Source organism: Gracilinanus agilis, chromosome 1, assembly GCF_016433145.1.
Source record: "Gracilinanus agilis isolate LMUSP501 chromosome 1, AgileGrace, whole genome shotgun sequence".
Taxonomy (NCBI): domain Eukaryota; kingdom Metazoa; phylum Chordata; class Mammalia; order Didelphimorphia; family Didelphidae; genus Gracilinanus; species Gracilinanus agilis.
Window position 1 is genome coordinate 612,205,486 of NC_058130.1, and position 23,310 is coordinate 612,228,795.

The 23,310-nt window shown below is 36.3% G+C and overlaps 1 protein-coding gene across 1 annotated transcript; it reads right to left on the reverse strand.

Annotated features, from left to right (window-relative positions):
* SNRNP48 (small nuclear ribonucleoprotein U11/U12 subunit 48) lies at positions 1–22,285 on the reverse strand. Its single transcript, XM_044658160.1, has 9 exons — positions 22,101–22,285; positions 19,349–19,462; positions 18,657–18,717; positions 17,860–17,934; positions 8,069–8,257; positions 7,579–7,700; positions 5,281–5,370; positions 4,633–4,793; positions 1–267 (listed from the first exon to the last, which is right to left on the reverse strand). The coding sequence occupies exons 1-9, from the start codon at positions 22,275–22,277 to the stop codon at positions 228–230; spliced, it is 1,029 nt and encodes a 342-aa protein (XP_044514095.1). The 5' UTR covers positions 22,278–22,285; the 3' UTR covers positions 1–227.
* Positions 22,286–23,310: the final 1,025 nt, after the last annotated feature.

Sequence of the window (23,310 nt, forward strand, 5' to 3'; positions counted from 1 at the left end):
TTTGATATTAATGAATGTTTATTGGGAAAAAATATATAACAGAGATACTTTAATTACACATAGTCCCAGCAAAATGAAATTACAATGTAAAAATAAGTACATTATATTCCTTGGTCCCTTGAGTAGCTAAGATAGTTGAATTATCTTCATTAGTTTATATTATATAAACATCACTAATAAACACTTATGCATAAATACTTCCATTTATCTCCCTTACTCTTGCTTTGCTATTTTCTTCTTTTATGGCCATGATGCCTTTCTTCATCCCTAAAACAAAAAGAAATGATGAAGTACTAAACATTTTAATATTAGTTTCAAAAACTTTATAATTCAGCACAAATAGATCATTTAGAATTCAAACTGTTACTTAAAAAAAAAACACAAGATAACTTCAAAGATATATTCAGCTATCTGTCCAGGTAATGTAAAAGATGAGGACCTGGTTAGCAGATAAATTGTTCAAAGATTAAAGCAAATAGGTATAATTGAGAAATTCACTTTCTTTTCAGATTAATGAGTTCCAAAGTGCTAGTGAATACAATTGCATGTTTATTCAATTATGGATATATAGGAGCTACATCAGGGATGGAAATTGAAAGGGCTTTAGGGAGTTCAGGAGTAGGAAGAGAAGAGGTTTCAAAACACATTCTGGGGGCAGTCACATGGCTTAGTGGATACAGAACCAGGCCTAGAGATGGGAGGTCCTGGGTTCAGATCTGGACTTAGACACTTTCTAGCTATGTGACCCTGGGAAAGTCACTTAAACCCAATTGCCAGTCCTTAACATTCTTCTGCCTTGAAATCATTATTAAAAATTGATTCTAAACAAAATGTAGAGATTTAAAAAAAAAAAAAAAAAAAGACCACATTTGGCACCCATGTTGGAGGCCTTAGTCCTGAGGATTATGAAGTAGCACTGACTAGGAAAGGAGTTTGAAATAAAAATATATAATTCAGCTGCCCAGATGAGATAAGGACACCTGTGAGACTTCTCATGAACTGGGCACAAATGAAAAGCAACTTTTAAGCAAACCAAACATACCTTAGGCATCTGGAAAAAACAGGTTCTGCCAGCTGTATAAATTTGCACATAACAGATTTAATTTTCTTCAGCAAAATTTTTAAAAATTGGTCATATTGTTTCTAACAAAGGGAAAACAACTTTGTGCTTTAAGTTAAACTATGGTCAATATTTAAAACATAAATCAATACACACAAAGGGAAGACAGACGAGTTTTTTTAGGAAAAGATTTTGTCTTTTCCCCCACTCTATTTCTTATAATAATGCACAAAAATAAACTCTGAAAACCCGAACTACAAATAATCAACTTCATTCCCCACTATTAAACACTTGAATTTAAGCATGTCTAATCTTGTAGGAATTATTTTAATGAAATCATGGGAACAGAGAAGCTATTTAATGTCCCTTTGCCTATTTCATTCCTCAAATGACCCTGCAAGAAATGGCTTGCAGAATTTAACCTTGTACTACAGCAATGGGGTCAAACTCGAATTGAAATGGGGGGCCACTAAACCATACATGAGGATCCATACTGACCGAGTTTTCAAATGTAATTATTGTCAGTGTTTATTTGTTTTGTTAAATATTACCTAATTACATTTTAATCTGGTTTGGGTAATCCTTGGGGTCTTTTTGGAGCCAAGTGTTTGACACCTCTGCATTACAGGGTTGGTTTACACTATCTCAAATTATCCAGGGGTTAGAGGAAACAAAATAATGGTTCTATATTTAATTCTTTCTTTCTTTTTACTCTTACTTTCTATCTAAGTGACAACTCTTAAGACAGAAGAATAAGGGCTAGGCAAATGGTGTTAAGCGACTTGACCAAGGTCACACAGCAAGGAAGTAGCTGAGGCCACATCTGAACCCAGGTCCTCCCATCTCCAGGTCTGGTGTTCTATCCATTGTGCCACCTAGATGACCCTCTACATTTAACTTTAAAGAATTCTTGCTATGTAAAAGAGAAATCTGAAATGTCAGAGAATTACTTAAGCACAATAGGTGCTATAACAAATAAACTGAAGATCAATCCAAGAATGAGCGATAATCAAGAGCAAACCAGAGAACACCAATGTGGTTTTCTATTTTATCAATCAAAAATGGTCACAAAGTAAATATTTGATTCTGTGAAGGGAAGATTAAACTGGCCTAAATCTGAGCCTATAAATATTAATGAATGATTACAAAACTCCCAACATGGTACTCTTTGACTAGAGGTCATTCTTGGCCCTCAGTGGTAATGGAGAGCAGCCAATAAAGATACTTGAAATCCACAGTTAATACAAACACATCACGTGGGTGGTAGAGCCCTCACTCACGAAAACCCTTATAAGAGCTGCTGTCATATTAACTACTTTGGTGTTTTAGTTCTTTTCCCTTACCAGCTTGATGATGGAAATCCAAGACAGGATATGGGGCAGAGTTGGTTCACTAGCAAACACAGAGTCAGGAAGATCTGAGTGCAGAGTGGACCTCAGAGAAGTATTAGCTGGGTGACCCTGAGCAAGTGCTTTGGTTTCTCTGAATCTCAAGCAATCTTGGAAAGCAAAGAACACTGGCTCTATAGGGAAGACCTGGGTTCATATCCTATAGATTAACTACCTGGGTAATTTTGAGCAAATTGAAATCCTCCCTGGGTCTTAATTTCTTTAACTGAAAAACAAAAGGACTGGACCAGACACCTTCTGAGGTCTTTTCCAACTCTTGAACAATAACCCTAAAACCAGTTGAGAAGGGAAGACAAGAAAGACTTCCTAGAGGAGGTGGCAATTGAGAAAGGCTTTAAGAAAAAGGTCAGAATTCAGTAGGGAATATAGAGGGGCAGCTTCCAGACATGAAGGACAGTGTGAACAAGTGTGGGAATGTATGAGCCAATCAAAGGAGCCAGAAAACTTAGTGTGTAGAATAAATGGGAGTAGTATAAGATAAAGAAGTGGCATCCAATTATGAAGAACCTTGAATGCCAATTAAGGAAGTATGAACTCTATTTCTAGGGCAATAGAGAACCATTTAAAATGTTTAGGGCAGAGAAATGATCAAACTGGATTCATGCACAAGTAAGATTAGTAAAGATGAAGCACGAAAAGAGATGGAAATAAAAAGGTAGAGGAGTGTTTGTAAGACCTTTCAGGAAGCTATTACAATGGTTCAGAAGGGTAATAATAAGGAATACTAGGATAGTAGCATTAGGAATAGATAACAGAATTATGTTGCGGAAGATAATTCATTATGTGGAATTAACAGGCCTTGTTTAGTGATTATAGGAGAAATAAAAGGGGTAAAAGTATAGGAGTGAAAAAGAAACAAAAATTTCATCTCAAGAATAAAAAACTGGGTTAGCAGTGGTACTATACAGTGAAAATGAAGTAAGAAGGAAGAAAAGGCTACGAAACTAGAGCTAAAGATAGAGAGATACACAGGGTGTGAACTATTGATGGCATCATCCTTTCCTGGCCCTCAGGTCCTTGCTGGATGGCACCTTCAAGGTAAGTTCCCTCTATCTCTACCCTTTGTTCCTCACTCCCTACTGGCAATTCATAAAAATCCTGCATTTATCTGGTCCACAGACAATGAGGCAGTCTTCACTGATGTCTAAAATTCTAGCTAATAAATTCTGAGCCACGAAGGGCTCTGGGCCCTCAACAAATTCCCTCTAACCTTGTGGGTGACTGAAGTGGGGAGAAGGAGGTAGATGGAACTGAGAAAAAATGTAGGAAGGGGGCTATAAAGTCATTAATATGAACACAGAAGTTTCTAAGAATGATTACAGGAGATGAGACAGAAAGGTCAACTGTGAACCAAATGCTAAAGTCATTTTAGTAAAAGACAACAAGGATCAGAAGAGGGTGACATGAACAGAAGTGCAAATGTACATTTAAAGTACTATGCTTTTGAACCAGTGGTTATTTGAACTGAACATATCTTGGCCAAGGTATTGACTTTGCTTACTTCATGTTACTCTCTCAGTTTTCCAAAAGAATTCCACAGTTGGGTTTGTATTATGTCACAGAGTAGAAAAGGGCAACTAGGTGGCGCAGGGGATATAAGGTTGACCCTGGAGTCAAGAAAGCCTGAGTTCAAATCTGTCCTCAGACACTTCCAAGCTGTGTGACTCTGGGCAAGTCACTTAACCCTATTTGTCTCAATTTCTTCGTCTGTCAAATGAGCTGGAAAAGGAAATGGTAAACCACTCCAGTATCTTTGCCAAGAAATCCCCAAATGGGGTAACAAAGAGTCAGATACAACTAAAAATAACCAAACTACAACACAGAGGGAAAGAAAGAAGCATTAAGGGCCTACCATGTTCCAAGTGCTTTTTTATAAATATTATCTCATGATCCTCAAAACAACCCTGTGAGATAATACTACTCCCATTTTATGGCTGAAGAAACCAAAGCAAAAAAGGTTAAGTGACTTGTCCAGAGGCACACAGCTAGAAAGTGTGCGAACGTGAATTTGAACTCAGACTTTCCTGATTCCAGGCTTAACAATCTAAGATTCTATCCACTGCAACACCTACCGGCCAAATGGCAGCAGTTAAGTACTCCAGGAATGGGTAAGGTAGGATGAACAATGACTATAGTGTATATAAGGCACAGCATTATACTTACCTATCTCTCTTTCTTCTTAAGTCCCTCTCTCTCTCCTTCTCCTTACTCCTTTTTCGTTTACGCGGGCTCCGACTTCTATCTCTTCTATGTCTTGAGTGATCGGCATCCTTATGGCTTTCCAGAGACTGTCGTGAATCTACTGAAGCTGATCGCCTTTCCTCCTTTCTGGAAAGCAATATTAACCACTCAGTCTTAAGCAGGTTTGTCTCCTTCCTTTTTTGTGCAAAAGGAATCTGTACAACACACTTTAAACACTGGAATCTCAAAGTAACACAATCTTCTCTAGAGTGAATTCACACTCAAACAGGGATTTTTTTGAACCACTCCTCTGGAGGTTTAGAACTGAAAGAAAACAGGTTATAAGGCAGTTTCACTTCTAAGGCAATCGTATGGCAGAGGCTTCAAGTATTGTTATAGTCGTATACCAGGGGAAAAAAATTTACCTCAATTAATAGCAAAATGTTTGAGTTTTTGGGTTTTTTTTGGTAAATTAAATTGTTTTAAATGCTCCTGAACATTCTAGAATTATGGCATTATTGGCATATGGCATTATAAATTTGTGAGCAAGACATGGTCAGAAAAGAACATTTTGACAGTGCCAAGAAAACAATCCACGCACCTTCCTGAAGATTTTGCTGAGCTAGAAGCATTTTCAACATTGTCCTCTGTTTGTTCCACTTCCTCCTGCCAATGGCTGCTGAGTTCTGCCATGTGCACACTGATCACATCTCTAATGACCTGGGGAGATAGAGGATATAGAAGGATGTTCCATTTGGACAAGAGAAGACAGACAACTGAGAGGCTTATATGCAATATGCAAAATATGGAACTCTTCAGTCATTTCACAAGTGTTTATTCTGACTTCCTAAGTAAAATGGAAATTCTTTGAGAATAGGGACCATCTATCTATTTTTTCATACCCCAATCTCTTCTCAACTCCCTTCAAGAAGAAACTGTTTACAACTAGACAAAATTTATATGGAATTCATTCTTTCCCACTACTGCCTAGGCTTTAAACAGTAAAATGTAACAATTAACAATTTTGAGAGGAAAAAAAATTGGAAGTAGCACATAAGACTAAGTGAATGGAAATGAATCCAAGAAAGAAGTCAACAAATGTTTTAATATTTTATGTGCCCAGTAAACATAATAGGAAATACACATGGAAATTTTTTAAGTGCTCCATGACCTCAGTGAAATAAAATACATTAGCTAAAAAAAGGATATAAAATAAATGGTTAAGATTATGTGGTATGGACTGTAACTACAATACAATTAAAAACATTTATTTATTAATGCTCTGGGTACAAGGTACTGGGGATACAAAAATATCAAGCAGATGCCCCTCCCAGGATAAGCAAATCATTTCTAAATTTATCCCTTTATTGATACCACCTCCTTCCTCAGTTCCTCTTCCTTTGTCTGGAGGGCTGGACCTCCCAACATCTTCCTTATGAAGGGAAGAAACTGGACTCTCAGCTCATTTCACTTTGCATCTGCTGCTCTGCCCATTTTCAATTTCCCAGACCAAGACATGCCTCCCCATCCCCTCCAACCACCCCATCTGTTTTCCTTTCTACTTTCGTGTGATGTCTTCCCCTTTAGATTATAAACTCCTCCAGGGCAGGGACTGACTTAAAAAAGATTTGTATCCCAGCACTTAGCACAGTACATGGCACATCTGCTACAAGGTAGGCACTTAATAAAGTGGATGGGATGGGATGGGATGGGATGGGTTGGGATGGGATGGGATGGGATGGGACAGGATGGGATGGGACGGGACAGGACGGGATGGGACGGGACGGGAGAGGATAGCGCGGGATAGGATAGGTCAGGATAGGACAGGTCAGGATAGGATAGGTCAAGATAGGATAGGATAGGATAGGATAGGATAGGATAGGATAGGATAGGATAGGATAGGATAGGGAAAAAAAATATTGGATGGCCAATTAAAGGAGTGCAAGGGTTGTGGTTTTTTGTTTTGCTTTCTTTTTATGATCTTGAAGACCTACGTGCTTTTTTTTTTTTAATAGTGAAGAAGAAGGCAAAGAAGAATAACAAATTATAACACAGAACAGAAGTGAAAATCAACATGGAGGGCTGAGCTTTGGCAAAGAGATCCTTCTCATCTCATAGGAATAAAGGGAAGGAGGAGATGAATGAAGACAAAGCAAGGTTCTGAGGCATAGAAGCCAGACCTTGAGGGCAGTCATGACAGAGGAGTTGCTGTTCTCCAATGAGGAAAATCAGTAAGATAGTAAGACTTCATGGAGTGGGTGGGACTTGTCAGATAGTCCATTAAGGATGGACTGAATAGACAAAGAATGCTTTAGATGACAAAAGCAAAAATACACAAGTAGACTTTGCAAGCTTATGAAACAGTAAGGTCACCAGGCAGAATGAAGTAGAAAGAGCATCCTGGAGAGGCAAAGTAGAACACATTAGGAATCTTGAATGCCAAATTTAGAATTGAGTCAGTAGAAACAGAAAAACAATCAAGAAATATTCGTGGTCCAGGTAGGAGATAACCAGAATTATTCTAAGTAATAAAAATAAGTTCATTAGCTTAGGGAATTAAGAGGCTAAAGTTTTACCTTATATAAACCAAAGACTTTCTGCTGCCATCAGAAAGTGATTCTCAAAACTTGGTATGAAATTAACCCTAATTTTCCTCCAAGTAGTAAAATATTAAGTGTTCTTAATACATTCATCATTTAAATTCAGAAAAGTACTCATGATCATCTATTAAGGAGAATTATTTATGGCTGAAAAATCTTTCTGTGCAGTTTTATGCATTCTGAAAACCTGTTCCCAGCTAAAGGGTAGAGGCAAAAGATGCTACACTTTTTCACCTTCCAAAATATCCCTGGAGCATCTATGAGTTCTACAGTGAGTTTAAAAAGTAGAGTCTCAAGGCATACAAATCATTTTCTGGTCAACACTTACCTCAGTATAGGACTTTTTGGTTATATGAACATTCTTTGCTCTATAGGACTGACGTCGTCTTTTATAATCTCTCATTTCTGCCAGGATTTCAAGATGAGATTTTGGACCCTTTTGACTATCATCTAAGAATGAAACACAATGATTATATCCTCAACATGCTTTTTTAAAAATAATCAGCATTCATAGTATACTATTATATGACATTGCAACTGTAGTGTCCACTTTAGAAGGAAAAAGATTCTGCCTTATATAAATGGGCCAAGTAACAATGAAATTAGAAGCAGAGCTCTTGCACTAAATAGGTGTGGGAGTAGAGTGAAGGAAGGGTTTTCATTTGTCAAGCTCATTTTATTTTTAAGTACCATGCTAAAGGGCACATAGAATTTCAGATTAGAAAGTTGTACTAATTTAGCTCATTTTAAAGAAGTTTTAAAATAACTAATCTTAATACATGTAACAAATATTTAAAACTATAGTATTTATCTCAAACCTTGATTGACTTTAGCAGCCAAGTCTACAAAAAGGTCACTGTCATTTTCAGTGATTTGAGACCTGGACCGTTGTTTCTTTGTCTCTTCAAGGACATAATCAAAGATGGCATGACGATCTGCTTGGGTCAGGTCACAGATGAAACGCTTGTGATTCTGAGGCACTTCAATAGGTACTGAAGAATAAATCCCTAAAGTAGAAAATACAGTGACAAAAAAACCCTACATGAAACAAGGTGAAATAAAACTTTTGACTGATTTCAGCACATAAATATCACAAAAATGAAACAGATTAATAAAGTCAAGACACCAGGACAAATAACAAACGTTCCTCACTGAGCAACTCTTGAACACTTAAAAACATCTATTTATGTTGTCAAATGACTTAAATATGCTATGTCCATAGAGAAGGGTTTGAATGTCTTAAATATGCTATCCATATTGAAGGGTTTGCTTATTCACAATAGTAATGAAGACAGATCCCTGCAGTGCCAAAGACATGAATTACAGCAATAGGCTTACCAGACTTAGGAAAACTCCCTCAGGGTGACACTTCTGATATTATTACTGTGCAGTTTCAATAATGGAAAGGATCTGCTTTTCAAAATAAAACATACCTATCACATGTATCAAATATAGCAAAATCTAGAGGGCTTTGTGAATTGGGAAAGAACTGGTATATTCTGAGTTGGCTAATGAGTTCCCCATGCATCTATAACAGTCTCTTCAGTTCTACAGAGGTAATTTATTCAAAAGAGAGAGAGAAAAAACTGCATGAAAAAATTGCTAGAGATGCACAGGGAACTCATTAACCACCTCAGATTTTTAAATCATAATCAGAAGATGAAAGCAAAGGCAAATAACAGAGAATATGCTAGAGTACAGTCTCATAAGAATTCCGTCAAGACAGCTAAAGTCAAGAATGAGATATTCCTGACAATACTAAAGATAAAAAAAAGGTGGTTCTTTTTCTACTTATGTTAGGAATATTAGTGTTGAAAAGGGGTTACATCTGTTCAGGTTGGGGTGAGGGGTAGAATAAAGGTCAATGAAAAGAGGACTGAACTAATAAAATCCTATTTAATTTCTGACTTCATTTTCTTTGGAATAGGAACAAAAATGGGATCCAGGATTAGAAACCTAAGATAAGTGAAGAGTTACCCTCAATGAGTTTGAGTCTCTACTTCTGGTCAAAGTACCTCCTAGAGCACTAAAAGAACTGGCAGATGTGACTGGTGAACCATTCTGCTGACTCATTATCCATATTACAATCTGTTTTGGGGAGTGGGCCCTGAAGCTCTGTTCTAGGCACTCCTCTCTCTACACCCTCATACAGTTGACTGCCACAGGAACTATCACTATATAGAAGACTCAGACATATATACAGCCACAGTACCTCCTCTGATCTCTAGTACTACATCACTGACTGCCTATTGGATATTTCAAATTGTATGTTCCACACATCTCAAAATTCACATATATCTAAAACAGAACTTTCCCCCAAAACTTACCTCTCTTCCAAACTTCTCTACATCTATTGAGAGCCATCATCATTCTTCCAGTCTTGAAGGCTCCTAATTCCATCATCATTTTAAAGGTCTCATTCTCATTTATCCTACATATCCAATTGGTTGTCAAATCTTGTTCTTTCTGCCTTCCCAGTCTCTCAAATCCATCCACTCTTTTCTACCACTTTAGTTCAAGCCTTCATCTCTTTTCTCTTGGACTACTGCAATAGCCTTCTAACTGATCTTGCCTCAAATCTCTCCTTTCTCAATCTACCCTCCACAGCTATCAAAGGGATTCTCCTTTGGCACAAGTCTGACTTCTTAGCGACCTCATTATAAATTACTGCTCTACTACTTATACTTTAGGGTCCAGCCTACACCTAAAATGAAGGCCTTCTTCACCTGTGCCTCGCAGAAACCCCCAAACTTTCTTCAACACTCAGGTCAAGCACTACCTTTTATACAAACCCTTTCCTGACACCTCCAAATGCTAGCACTCTTTCTCCCTGATTATGTTGCATTTATTCTGTCTTCGTTTTGTATATACTTATGTATGTGCTGTTTCCTCTGATGGAATGTATGTTCCTCAAAGGTAAGGGCTGTTTTGTTGGTTTTTTCCCTATCCTCAGCACTTAGCCTTATGCCCAGCATACAGGAGACACATTATAGCCCATCTTGGAGAATAAGCCATGTAGCAGAATGGAAGAAATGAAAATGTCCCTACTTTCTAGATTCTAGAATACATTACCATGGGATAGCATGTGAGCTCTTAAAGAAATAGCAATGACTAGTATGAGATTTTTTTAAAAATCAGTCCAATCAGACTAATTTTATTTCCTTTCTTTACAAAGTAACTAGACTAGTAAATCAGGAAAATGCTATTAACATAGACTTTAATTTTAGCAAAGCATTTGTGAAAATCTAATGCTAACTTTTGGGGGGAAATGAAGATAAATGACTAAACAACATTAAGGCAATTCAATTCATTTGGAAGTGATTAGAGTGCAGGACTAAAAGTAGTCATTAAATGAAGCAATAACAATATTTTTTGTCCTTGGCTTTACTGGCCAGCCTCAGCTCTTTCTGAACTATAGCACTCCTGACATTATTCTCATAAGACTATAGCATGTCTTAGTATTCATTGTTACCTGCTCTTAACTTAGTTCCAACCTTCTGTACGTGTTTTTTTAATCTAAGTTGGTTGATGATTTCCTTGTTTGTCTATACCAGTCTTTTTAAATAATTTCCCCCAATAGTAATTTTTTCTTTTTACCTGCAGAAATGTTGTTCTTGAGGTTTTTCCAATCTTTCTTTCCCTACAGAATTCTGGGTAATAATATCTTACTTATCCTTTCCCTACTTATCCCTTTGAAAGTTTCTCTTCTAAAATCCAAGATTCACATAAGATCCTCTCCTTTATCACAAACTACCTTGGAACAGTCACTTTACCTAAGGTTCTTACTATTTCCCCCTCTGCAACTAGTTCCTCCTTGTTGGAGACAATCAGATCCATAATAGTGGTTTCCCTTGTTGGATCCTTCACCTTTTTAAGAATGAAATTACCATTAAAGCAAGTCAAAAAATTATTAGATACTCTTCTTTGGGAAGAAACAGAGCTCTAGCAGATGTAGGTATATTTAAAGTCCCCTACTACTATAATATCACATGTCACTAGGCCTCGAGTTTTTAATCTTCTTCCTTTATCTGTTCATGAGGCAAAGTGCTGTATTATTGTATAATTTCATTACAGTATTATTCCTGCTTCTTTTTGATCTTCACCCACATGTTCATCACCATGTTTCCCTTCTCTGGTTCTTGGATTTTCTCAGAAGAATCTCTTCATATGAGTACTATTATTATAACGCTTATAAATGCTAGCTATTTTTTAAGTTAAACAATGCTACTCCTCCCTTCTCCTTATCTCACCTACTAAAACATCCCCTAACTCCATTTGCCTGTCCCAGTCCCTATGAATATAAAATACCCTTCCAGGGTCATATTCTAGTCATAAGTCTCAGTGAATATGGATGAGGCCAAATGTTCCTCCTTATGTTAGGATTTCTAATTTATTTTGATTGCTACCTATTCTTCATACACTTATATACAGACACAAGGCCACTGATTTAATTGCTGGCTCAGATATTTTGTTTCTGAACATTAAGTTTTACACTAGAATTTTAAAAAATTAACTTTACAAATAAAAGATGGGAGGACATGGCTAGACAACATTTCCTGTGGAAAAAAAATTTAAGGGTTTTAGTAAACTGTAAATTCAATGAGTCAACAGTGTGACATGGCAACTAAAAAACTGAATGTTTTAGGCTGCATTGTTGAGATGAGACCTATGTTCAGAACAACAGAAGATGATCATTCTGTTACATTCTGCTCTTGTGTTCAGTTCTGGGTGCCAAACTTTAGGGAAGAGAAAAAAGCTGAAGCATGTCCTAAAAAGTAACCAGGACAGTGAGAGAAGCATAGAACATGCCATTGGGAGATGAAGCAAATAAACTGGGGGTGTCTGATCAGAAGAAAAGATTCCTTAGAAAGAATGTGACAGGGGCAGCTGGGTAGCTCAGTGGAGTGAGAGTCAGGCCTAGAGACAGGAGGTCCTAGGTTCAAACGCGGCCTCAGCCACTTCCCAGCTGTGTGACCCTGGGCAAGTCACTTGACTCCCATTGCCCACCCTTACCAATCTTCCACCTATGAGACAATACACCGAAGTACAAGGTTTAAAAAAAAAAAAAAGAAAGAAAGAAAGAATGTGACAACTGTATTCAGGTATTTCAAAGAACTGTCACATAAGAAGACGTCACACCCTTTGCTCTTCCCCAGGGGGCAGAACCAAGTGCCATGGGTAGACATTGCAGAGAGGTATATTTAAGCCTGATATAAATATTTCCTAATGATTAGAACTATCTAAAAGTGAAATCTTTAGAAGGCAGATTCCCCCTCACAAGAGCTCTTCATTCATTCAAAATCTGAGATATGTAGATCAGCATGGAACTACACAAAATACATCATTTACTAGGTATAATTATTTGTCTTATATTCAGGGATTCCATGATTTTCTAGGCTAACATTTATGTCAAATTCTTCTTATATTAAGTCACCATGTAGCATACCCAAAAAAGTAAATACCAAATTAATTTGAAACCAGTTAACAGCAACATCTAGCAATGCTTGCAATTTTCCAAACCAACTAATTGATGAAAAAATTTATATGTACAATACCTTTTAATGACAAATTTATAAGTGATCAGAAGTATTTGGGGATTCAAGGCTCTCAAAATAATCATATGATTTAGATAAAGTAATACAGTTATATTCTTTCCAGACTTCATTGTTTACTAATGCAAATAATAGGCTTTCCAAATTGCACTGGTTATAATACAACATATACCTGGTGTTAAATTATTTTAATTATCACTGGATTATTAATCCAAGGTAATAATTGGAATCAATTTTGTCCTAATATCCTAATTCATAATACAATGCCTAGTCACTGGTTCTTCCCAGATATTTTTTGAGGTAAAAAGCAATCTCACTGAAACCCCGGACAAAAAATAGAGGTGAAAAGAACTCTTAAAAAAAAATCTAAAGAATTAAACAACCTAGAATGGCAGATGATTATCAGTCTGTAAGCAAACTAAAACAAAAGTTATTTGGAAAACAATTCCTTATTTGGCCCCTGTATCAATACCCTAGTCAAATCATGGGTTTGATTTTGTAAGCTTTCTCTATTTTAAGTCAATAAACTATAGGGTACTCTTAATAGGCAAAAGAAAGAATGTTCTTGTGTAATCACTATTAAAGTTCTCATTTTTATCACATAAATAATTTTAAAATGAGTCAGTTCTGTCTAATGCCTAATTACTTTGGGAAAGAGCTATGAAAATTTAGGGAAAGTAACACAAATGTTAGGAAAATATAACTATTGACCCTATAACCACTATGTTCTCTATTCTTTAAAACAGAAACACAGTTTACTCCTTAATTTGCTAGGGAGGAAAGGTTTCCCTTTAATTTCTTCTGTATCAAGTTACTGAAGGGATATAGGGGAAGGAGTGCTAATTTTTCTTTTTCTCTGAATTAAACCAAAAAGAATCCAAGTTAAATATACAATATTCTGCAGCCCATCAAAATAAAGTTTGGAAATATTTTGATATTTTTGAAAGGATATCTGCAAAAAGGATACTGCAAATCTTTTAATAGGGAGTACAATGATGTTTCTAATTCCTCCTTATACTCACCCCAATTACTGAAAGAGAAGAAGGGGGAAAAATCATTAACTAAAAACTGCATTTAATTAATAAGAATGTATTACATTTAAATACATCAACACATTTCTGAAAAAGAAAACAACATAAAATACCACTACAGAAACAAATAACACAGATAAATAATGTTTGCTTAAAACATCACAGTATATAGGTATTATACCTGAATATTCTATTAAGGTGGCCTCTGCCTCCCTTCCACTTTCTTTTACTAACTATAGTTGGCAATTAATTCTTGTGCTTCTTTTCCAAAATGTTATGGTACAATTAACTATCCTAAAAAGTTTAATAATTGAAACACAGTATGATACATTAGAAATAGAATAAGGATCATAGGACCAAAGATTTGGCACTAACTGGCACTTTCCATTGGGGGAAGTGACAGATCCAGAGCCACAGAGATAGCAAGTGATAGCATCAAACCTTAAACCCAAACCCACTGACTAAATCAACATTCTTTCCACTATATTACACATTGGACTAAACTCAACCTTTAATTCTTGATTTCAGTTTTGTTGTCACCTATAAAATGGAGATAATACTATTTTCTCTATTTAATTCAGAGGGTTGTTGTGAGAACCAAATGAAAATTTAAATAAAAGCACTAAGAAATGCCACAGGACTACATACAAACATAAGGCAAGGGTATGATTATTATTATGTGTGCACAATATAAGAATATTAAGAATTTCAAAGCTAGGAATGTAGAATTGTAGAACCAGAGGGAGTTCAAGAAGCATCTTTTCTAATCGTCTTACTTTGTAGGTAAAGAAACTAAGGTATAGAGGATTAAAATGTCTTAATGCTATCTTCTGTCACTTACATAGTCTTTTATGCAGAATCCTTTGTTTAAAGTTTCATTTATTAGATGAATGATAAACAATATGAAGCATGAATAGCAATAATGTGCTTGTTGTATGTCTATAAATATATGTAGATAGTTAGCAGTTAGAATTCTGTGAATGTGAAGTATGATAGAATTATTATTAGGTTAGAGCAACACCTAGAGGTGAAGAATCATACTTCATTAATTTCTCAAATACACCTTGCTTCATCTGAGAAGCACAAAGGCTAGACCTGGCATATGGGCTAGGAGCCAGAAAAGCTAGGTTTCCATTAATGAAAGATGTGACCTTAAACAAATGATTTAAACAACTTGGTGCCTTAATTTCTCTTTCTGTGAAACAAATGTAATACCATCTCTCCTACTTACTTCTCTGAAACTACAATGCATTAATAGCTTGAAGTACTTCCTATTATTCCTTATTTTACATTCTTTATTAGAGGGATTTCTATCAAGTTAAAACAGGTCTTCCTACGTGAAATTATTTTTTCTTTGCACAAAAAAGTCATAGATCTAAGTTTTTACTGATTTTCTTTTATGAAGGAAGCAAGGTACCAAAATTCTTACATGCTTACAGTTGACAAAGTGCTTTAGAATGTCACTTTATGTGAACCCTGAAAAACCTTGTGAGAAAGGTACAAAGGCTATCATCATCCCTATTTTCCAGAAGATAAAACTGAAGCTCAGAGACATTAAATGAAGTGAGCTTGGTTACATAAATACTTTAGTATCAGAGTCTTCTGACTCAAATGCCTCTCCATCCATGGTGCCTCTCCTAGTACTACTGAAGTTGAAGTCCTGGGACTTGGGATTCAAATCCTGGCTATACTGTTTATTGCATATGTGACTTTAAGAAAATGCCTTAACCTCTCTGGCCCTCATTTTCCTCATTTATAACATAAGACAGTCAAAACACATTATCTGTTAAGGTTCCTCTCTCCATGATGATCCTTTGAGGAAATGTATAAAAAATACTTTTAAAAGGTACTCACAAATCTCAAAAGGCAATTGTACACAACCTTTCAAAACAAATGCACTGGAATTTTGTAATAAAATCAGACATGGGAATTAACTTCAGTTAACTAGCTCAAAGTTAAAGTCAATTTCCATCTCTTTACCTTTTGGGCAATTAATTAAAATGCTGAAAATGAAAGGAATAAACTTTTCAGACATCAATTGAAGCTAATTTTAATGTCTTAATCTGGACTCCTGCCTCCAAGCATCTTCCATACTTTACTGTCTCAGCTATTGCCAATGGTAAGAAATGTCACTATACCTCTACCAAAAATCTCTTTAGTGTCTTTTAAACTAATTAATTAGTTAATTCCTGTATCTGCTTCTGAGGCAAGCTCTTCCCCCTTAGTGAAAATTATGGAAATTATTCCTAAAATTTACTGTACATTTAAGAATGTTGGTATTGAATACCCATAATAAGAGAATTCTGGAAGGCCAATTTCTGAGAGCCATCAAATTAATGAATCATTCTATACACAGGCAAGAAAGAGGAACTTAATTAATGGCCCCAAAAAAAGAGTTATGAGTGTGGAAATAAGAAGAAACAAAGTGTATGCTATCAGAATGACTTGATATGGGAGAGACAAACCTTAAGGAAAAAAAGATCAGTCTAAAATCACAGGTTAAGAAGCCAAGGAACACCAAGGGGGGGTAGTATCAGAGACTAATTCAGACAAAACAAGAACATCAGACAGAAATGGATCAGAGCATGTGTTCAATTCCCAGGGGCCCAGAAACTTCTAGGAAAGGAAAGATGACCTAAAGCATAGAGGGGAGAAAAAAATCTCTCAAAATTAGACAAAATAAAGACAATGCTTTATTCATCCAGGAGGCCAAGGATAAGGGCAGAATTTATAAAGTTAGGGCAACTGTAAAGACAAAACTCAGTGTAATTTGGCATCAAAGGCCTAGAAAAGGCTTGGAGCCCCCACACTGGGAGATAAGAGTAGAAAACAAGTTCTGGTTAGAACTATGAATCCCAATTCAGAAGCAAATTCAACTTCAATTTAAGTCAGGTTAGAGAGCTTCATATCTTTGTATAGCATGCAGAAGAAACAGATCTGAGTTAAGAGACAGGAAGCAAAGACTGGGGTACCACAGAGGCTAACCATCATCCAACTCATCACAAAGAAAGACAATGGTTAAAGTTTATATCCTCTATAAGCCCAATTCATTTCTATGCTTACATTTTTTTTCTTTTCCTTTAATTGCCAAGGAAAAGACCCTTTTGAAAAGTTTCAATCTGACCATGGCTTAACTAAAAAATGAGTTTTCTGTATATACTTCAGTCATTTATTGCCTATTATGTGAAAGCACTAGAAAAAAAAACAAAAACTAATGCATTGCCCCTGACCTCTGGAGCTTATAATATAGGGAACATGATACATTTACAACTACCAATAGTATAATGTGGAATGAAATATGATAGCAGCATAAGAGGCATATAAAGAGGAAGAAAAGAAAATCAGGGAAGACTTTAAGAAGATATTTGAAATGGGCCTCTACCTGCCTTGATTTAATACATCCCCAGACACAAAGTATAGTACTGATGGCAGTAACCAAATGAACTCTGGGATTCTAGGAGAACCAACCAAGAAATAAGAAGTTAGTGGAAATTAGTTGGGACCAGTTATGAATGATGAGCTTTTCCTATCCTCTTAGAGGAATGCCTCTACTATTCACAAAAATGAAATTTAGTACAATGTAAATTTATCTTGAACCTCATCCAAAAGTTATTTCATTACAAGCTAAAAAGAATCTACTTAGAAAGCAATCTTACATAGAAAGCGATTCCTTTAAAAAAAACAAAAACAATTCTTTATTTTCTCCAGAGCCTCAAAAAGTGTTCTACTCAAAATAGTGCTTATGAAATTTGTATTATATAAATAAGGAGGTCAATGAGCTCCCTACGATAGTGTTATGGAGTGAGGCTCTGCTATACCAAGATGGTCAGTCTAGTTACAAAATGAAGCAGCAACCAAGAGGATTATCACTTCAGAAACTTAAAACGTATACTCTGCTCACCTCATATTCTTTTTACATGATTAAAAAAACACTTGATTGCCCCCCCCACCGCACAGCAAAATGAGAAATTTTAATGACAATGTTTCATCTGTCAACAACTTAATTAAACTATGTATGACACTTACTTTGACTATAAACATCACCATCTCTTCCACTTGAAGCCCTAGCTTGTTTAAGTATCTGAAACTGTAAATGCTTATCTGTAAAAAAGGAATAAAGGATTTGTCAAAAGACTTGACAGAAAGGAATCTTAATCGCTTAATGCTAAGGTATAATAATTATGAAATAGTAGTCTGGCTTCCTTATGTTAAAAACCCAACTTCACAATTCACATAAGAATTCTGAAAAATTAAATACTACACTTAGCACAACTGAATTTTAGAAGTCTCCCCCATTTTCTACTTCTACATTTATGTTTGGAGACAGACTTACCAAAGGCAAAAATTCTCTCTAAAGTCCCTCCAATTTAAATGATGACTCAGTCAGGCCTGTCTAGTGGCCAAAAGCTTAGAAATACATTTAAGCAACTGTTCCATCTCACACATACAGCAAAAGTAGCCGGGTATGCCAGGGAACAATTGTGCACATGTGCTAACAATATTTGTTACTCTAGGCACATTCTCAGGCTATGTTGTGGTCCTATTTTTCCCCAGGATTGATAGGCCTAGTCTCTAAAACCATATAAGGTATCTATGGAAAACATCTGCCTATATATAAATAGGAACCTATTCTCCAAACCATGGATTAAAGAATCAGGTACATTGTTCATTCATTCACTCAACTTCATTCCATTTTCTCCTAAGGAAAAAAGATTTATTTTCTATTTGTTAGGCATATTTAGAACTAGAGTATTTTCTATGGGAGAATATGTGAAAATTATTACAGAATTTGTTTTAAAAATTAACTAATACTTGATACTGACCAAGGTGAACTACAGGTATCTTCGCATTCCCATAAAAAAAGGCAGAATCATACATTTCAGCCTAAAAAAAAAAAACAAAAACCTTTAAAAAATGTTTTTCTTGAATATCAGAAACTTTAACATTAAGGTTTTTTAAAATATGTAAATGTTAGTTTGGTGTGATTAAATTATCTTTCTATAATAACCTAAGAATTGGGAAAGCATTAAGATGATCAACCTAAAAAGAAGGGCAATAAGGTATTACTAGTAAACTGCAAAATTACTTTTGAAAGGGTAACATGTAAATTGATCATTAGATAAGGGGGAAAATGTTCAACTTAAAAATTCTAAGTTTCTGGGGGCAGCTGGGTAATTCAGTGGATTGAGAGTCAGGCCTAGAGACGAGACATCCTAGGTTTAAATCTGACCTCAGACACTTTCCAGCTGTGTGACCCTGGGCAAGTCACTTGACCCCCATTGCCTACCCTTACCACTCTTCTGCCTAGGAACCAATTCACATTAAGTTAAGGGTATTAAAAAAAATTAAAAAAAAAATTCCAAGTTTCTTACATAAAGTCTCAAAACTAAGTTATTCATATTTTTTCAACAATAAGGTTTCATTTTTTATTATAAGTATTTGGAATTCCACACTGCACAAAAACATAATACATAGACTACTGTACAATACAATACTGTATATGTATTTATGGTACCTCTTCTTCTTTTGTATAATCCAGTTTCCTGAGCCTACAAGATGCCATGTGCTTCACCAAAGATGACTTTGGCATGTGATGATTTGAATCATATGGGCATACCACAGTTTCATTCTGTAAAGAAAATAATTATAACCACAGAATTTAGAGATGAAAGTTAAGCAACTTGTCCCAAAATATGTAGCTAGTAGTAGACGAGCTTAGACTACTTAGAAGGTAGTTTTCTGAGCTCTAGTACTCTATGCTACCCTTCTTGAACAATAAATTTATTTATCTACAGATTAAAGAAGAGAATCACAGGACATAAATAGGCCTTTACGACTTGACAGTTTCTTCCACCACAATTATGTGGAAACTTTCACATCAGGATGTCAAACATATCAGAAGAAAAACGAAAGTCCCTATTATATAGTGAAAAGAGTCCCTAAATGTGGATTCTAAATCTAATTCTGCAACTACCACTGTGTGACCTTAGGCAAAAGTTTAAATTGAGTCTCAGTTTCCTAATTTAGAAAGTGAAAGGTTTAAATTAGATAATTTTTAACCTTCTAGCTCAACAATTTTATCATTCTATGATTCTATTCTTTCTGACTATATTTCTTATATGAATCACTAAAGGAAATCATTCAAATAACTCAGCAACTCTTATGAGCATCTGGTAGGACATGCAACAACTGAACTGTAGGAGTGACAACAATGGCGTAGGAAAAAAAGTTCTCCTTTGGCACCATTCAATAACATTCACATTAATAAATCACTTCCTTTCTGATTCACAAGGAGAATGATTTCCTTAAACTGCAACAATCAACTGAAAATGTTTAGCCATATTTTTTATATAAAGTATAAAACTATAGGTTTTGCTTAATAAAAAAGATGAGAAGTTGTGTTTAAGAATTTTAAACATACTGGGAAGATTATTTAAAGAAAACCCAGCAAATCATTATCATGAAGTTGGAATATATAGAACATTTTAACACAATGAAATAACTTCTTCAAAGTCATTCTCATGTAGTATATTAGTGATTAGATATTTTGAATGGTCTTATCTCCATTTCACAGATTAGGGATACAAGGTTCAAAAGGGTTAAATGACTTTGCCAAGATTCAATTCAATAAACCCCTATGTGCCAGGAATTGGGCTACATGCTGAGGATACAAAAAACAACAACAACAACAAAAAAAAGGCAAAAGATGGTTCCCACCCTCAAGAAGTCTGCAGTCTGATCCAGGAGACAACACAGAAAACTGTAAAAAGAAAACTATATACAGGATAAATAAGAAATAATAAGCAGAGGGAAGGAACTAATATTAAGGAAGAAGTATAGGTTGGGAAATGCTTTCTGTAAGTGATAAAATTTCAGTTAGGACTTAAAAGAAGCCAGAGAGGTCAGCAGTCAGAATGAAAGAGCATTCCATTCATGAGGAAGTGCCCAAAAGAGAAAATGCCCAGAGCAGAGAATCCTGTTTATGGAAGAGCCAGGAAGCCAATGTCACTGGATCCAAGAGTAGCTGTTAGGGAATGGTAGGAGGGGACTAGGTAATAAAGGGCTTTGAATGCCAAACACAACATTTTTGTATTTGTTCCTGGAGGCAAAGGGAGGTCACAGGGGTTTTCTGAGCAGGGGGATTGACTTGGGGTACCAGTACTTTAGGAAATTCACTTCGGTAATTGAATAGAGAATTCGGGTCAAATTAGGGTCAGTCTGTATTCAAATGCAGATCTCTTCCAAATTCCAAAATCAGTCCACATAGTAAAGTTAAAAGATTTGCTTGAAGTCAGACATTTTGCTGGTGACATAGCTCAAGGAGCTACCCAACCAGTGCTCTTTACGAATTTTTCCTATACGGTAACTGTATCTTGGGAAATATGACAGGGATGGCAAAAGAGAAGACATTCCTTTTCGTTCCTCATTTCCTCCTTATCCCTAAAACTCATATTTTTTATTAACCCTACAACTCCTGCAAAACGGCAAAAACGGATCGACCCAGTGACAGTTAGGAGATCCAGTGAATCAAAAAGCTGGAGTCAGAAAGAAGCAGATCCCTGAACTCGAATGCTGCCTCATACACTTACTAGCTGTACGACTCTTAACCTCTCTCAGCCTCAGTTTTCTCATATATAAAATGGATAACAACAGCTCTTGTCTAACAGGATTGCTAAGAGAATAAGACTTAATAAATAAATAACAATAAAATGATGATAAATAAAATAGTAATAAGTGAAGCGCTTTGCAAACTTCAAGGTACTATACAAATGCTAGCTATTATTACATACATCCCAAGAAAGAATAGGAAGATGCGTAAATAATATTAATTCTCTGATCAAGGAAAACTAGATTCTGGCCTGAAGGCCCAAGTTTTCAGTCTCCACCGGCAAGACCAACCTCGCCCACTCTCCCTACTTCCGCATTCCCATTGGCCCTCTCGGTCACGTTACGTTCTTCGCCCCACCTCCCATGCAGATCTAGCAAAAGGAGGAAGGCACCCACCATTGAGAGAAGGCGGGGAGGGAGACTTATTCATTTCATTCAGCAGGCATTTAGTAAAGCTGCCTATGAGTTAGGCACTAGGACTATATAGACAAATTCCTCTATGCTCTCTCCTCTCTACCTTTCAGATTCTTACCACAGGTAGAGCAGACCAGAGAGCGAAACAATTAGTCCCCAATCCCTTCCCCCAGGGAGGCCGATGGAGGAACCCAGCAGGCCCCGCCTTGCTCCGCCCCGCCCCACTCGCGGACCGGCATTTTCACCTCCTCCAGCTCCTCGCGGTCTCCTTCCCCGAGATCCAGCTCGTCGAGACTCCAGCCTATAGAAGATGTCACCTCCTCTAGTGTCTTGTAGCAGGTCTCCACGAAGTCACTCAGTTCCTGCTGTAGATGCTGCCGCTCCTCCAACGGGGGAGGCTCAACGCCTGGCGTAGTCTCCATAACCGCGTTCAGTGGAGTGAGCGGCTTGCAAGCGCGCAAAGGCGTCTGGGACGTCGGAAGGGGCCGTGGAGAACTGCGTTACCCACGTGACTAGGAGAGCCAATGAGGAGAAGGCGGGCTTGTTAGGGGAAAGTGCCTCTAGCTGGAACGAATTTTAGCATCTAAGCTTAACCAATCCTTATGGATTGTCTGCTTTTCAATCACCTTTTATTAAGCTTGTACCTAAGGAATGTGCGGGGATGCCTTAGACGTCCGGGCGCTGGAGAAGCTTGCAATATTTCAGTCTTTACTTTATGCTGTACCTTTTCCTCCCCAGACCGAAATGGAGGGAGTAATAGGTGGCCACTATCCATCAGTCTATAAGCCCTCGGTTTCTAATCTTTTAACCAATTCAAAGTGAAAATATCATGGCCAGAGGCAAGAAAGTGGTGCCAATTTATAATATTAATTATTATTCGTAATACTTAACAAATATTAATTAAAATAAGTTAATACGAATAATATTCTGTTAATAATAGAATATGGGAAAGAGCACTGGGCTATAAGGATGGAGAACTGATGGAAGTAGGCAATGGACAATGAAGAAGCAGGACCCTTGTGTTCCAAAATCTATTTTTCACCAATTAGCACTACCTAAGCCTAAATTGCAAAACTGAATTATTGTATTATTAATGAGTTAGCTATTCTGTATTATTAATCACTCATAATGGTTTTGTGCTGTTCTGTATTTTAGTTTTGAAGTATTAGGCTGTTTTGTGCACCCTTTCTGTGTCTGTTCTGCACTGTTAATTGTTCTACATTTACCTTAGTTCTGAATTATTAGGCTATTTTATTAACCACTTGCATTGTTCCATGAGGGAAAACATACACATTAAGGGCTCTGGCAGTCCAGGGCCCCCAATAACTATGCACCACCAATTGTTACAGATAAAATTAATATAGATGGATATAATTAAGGATATTAGGGTTTTATTAACAGCCATATCCTTAATTATATCCATCTATATTAATTTTATCTGTAACACAGCTCCAG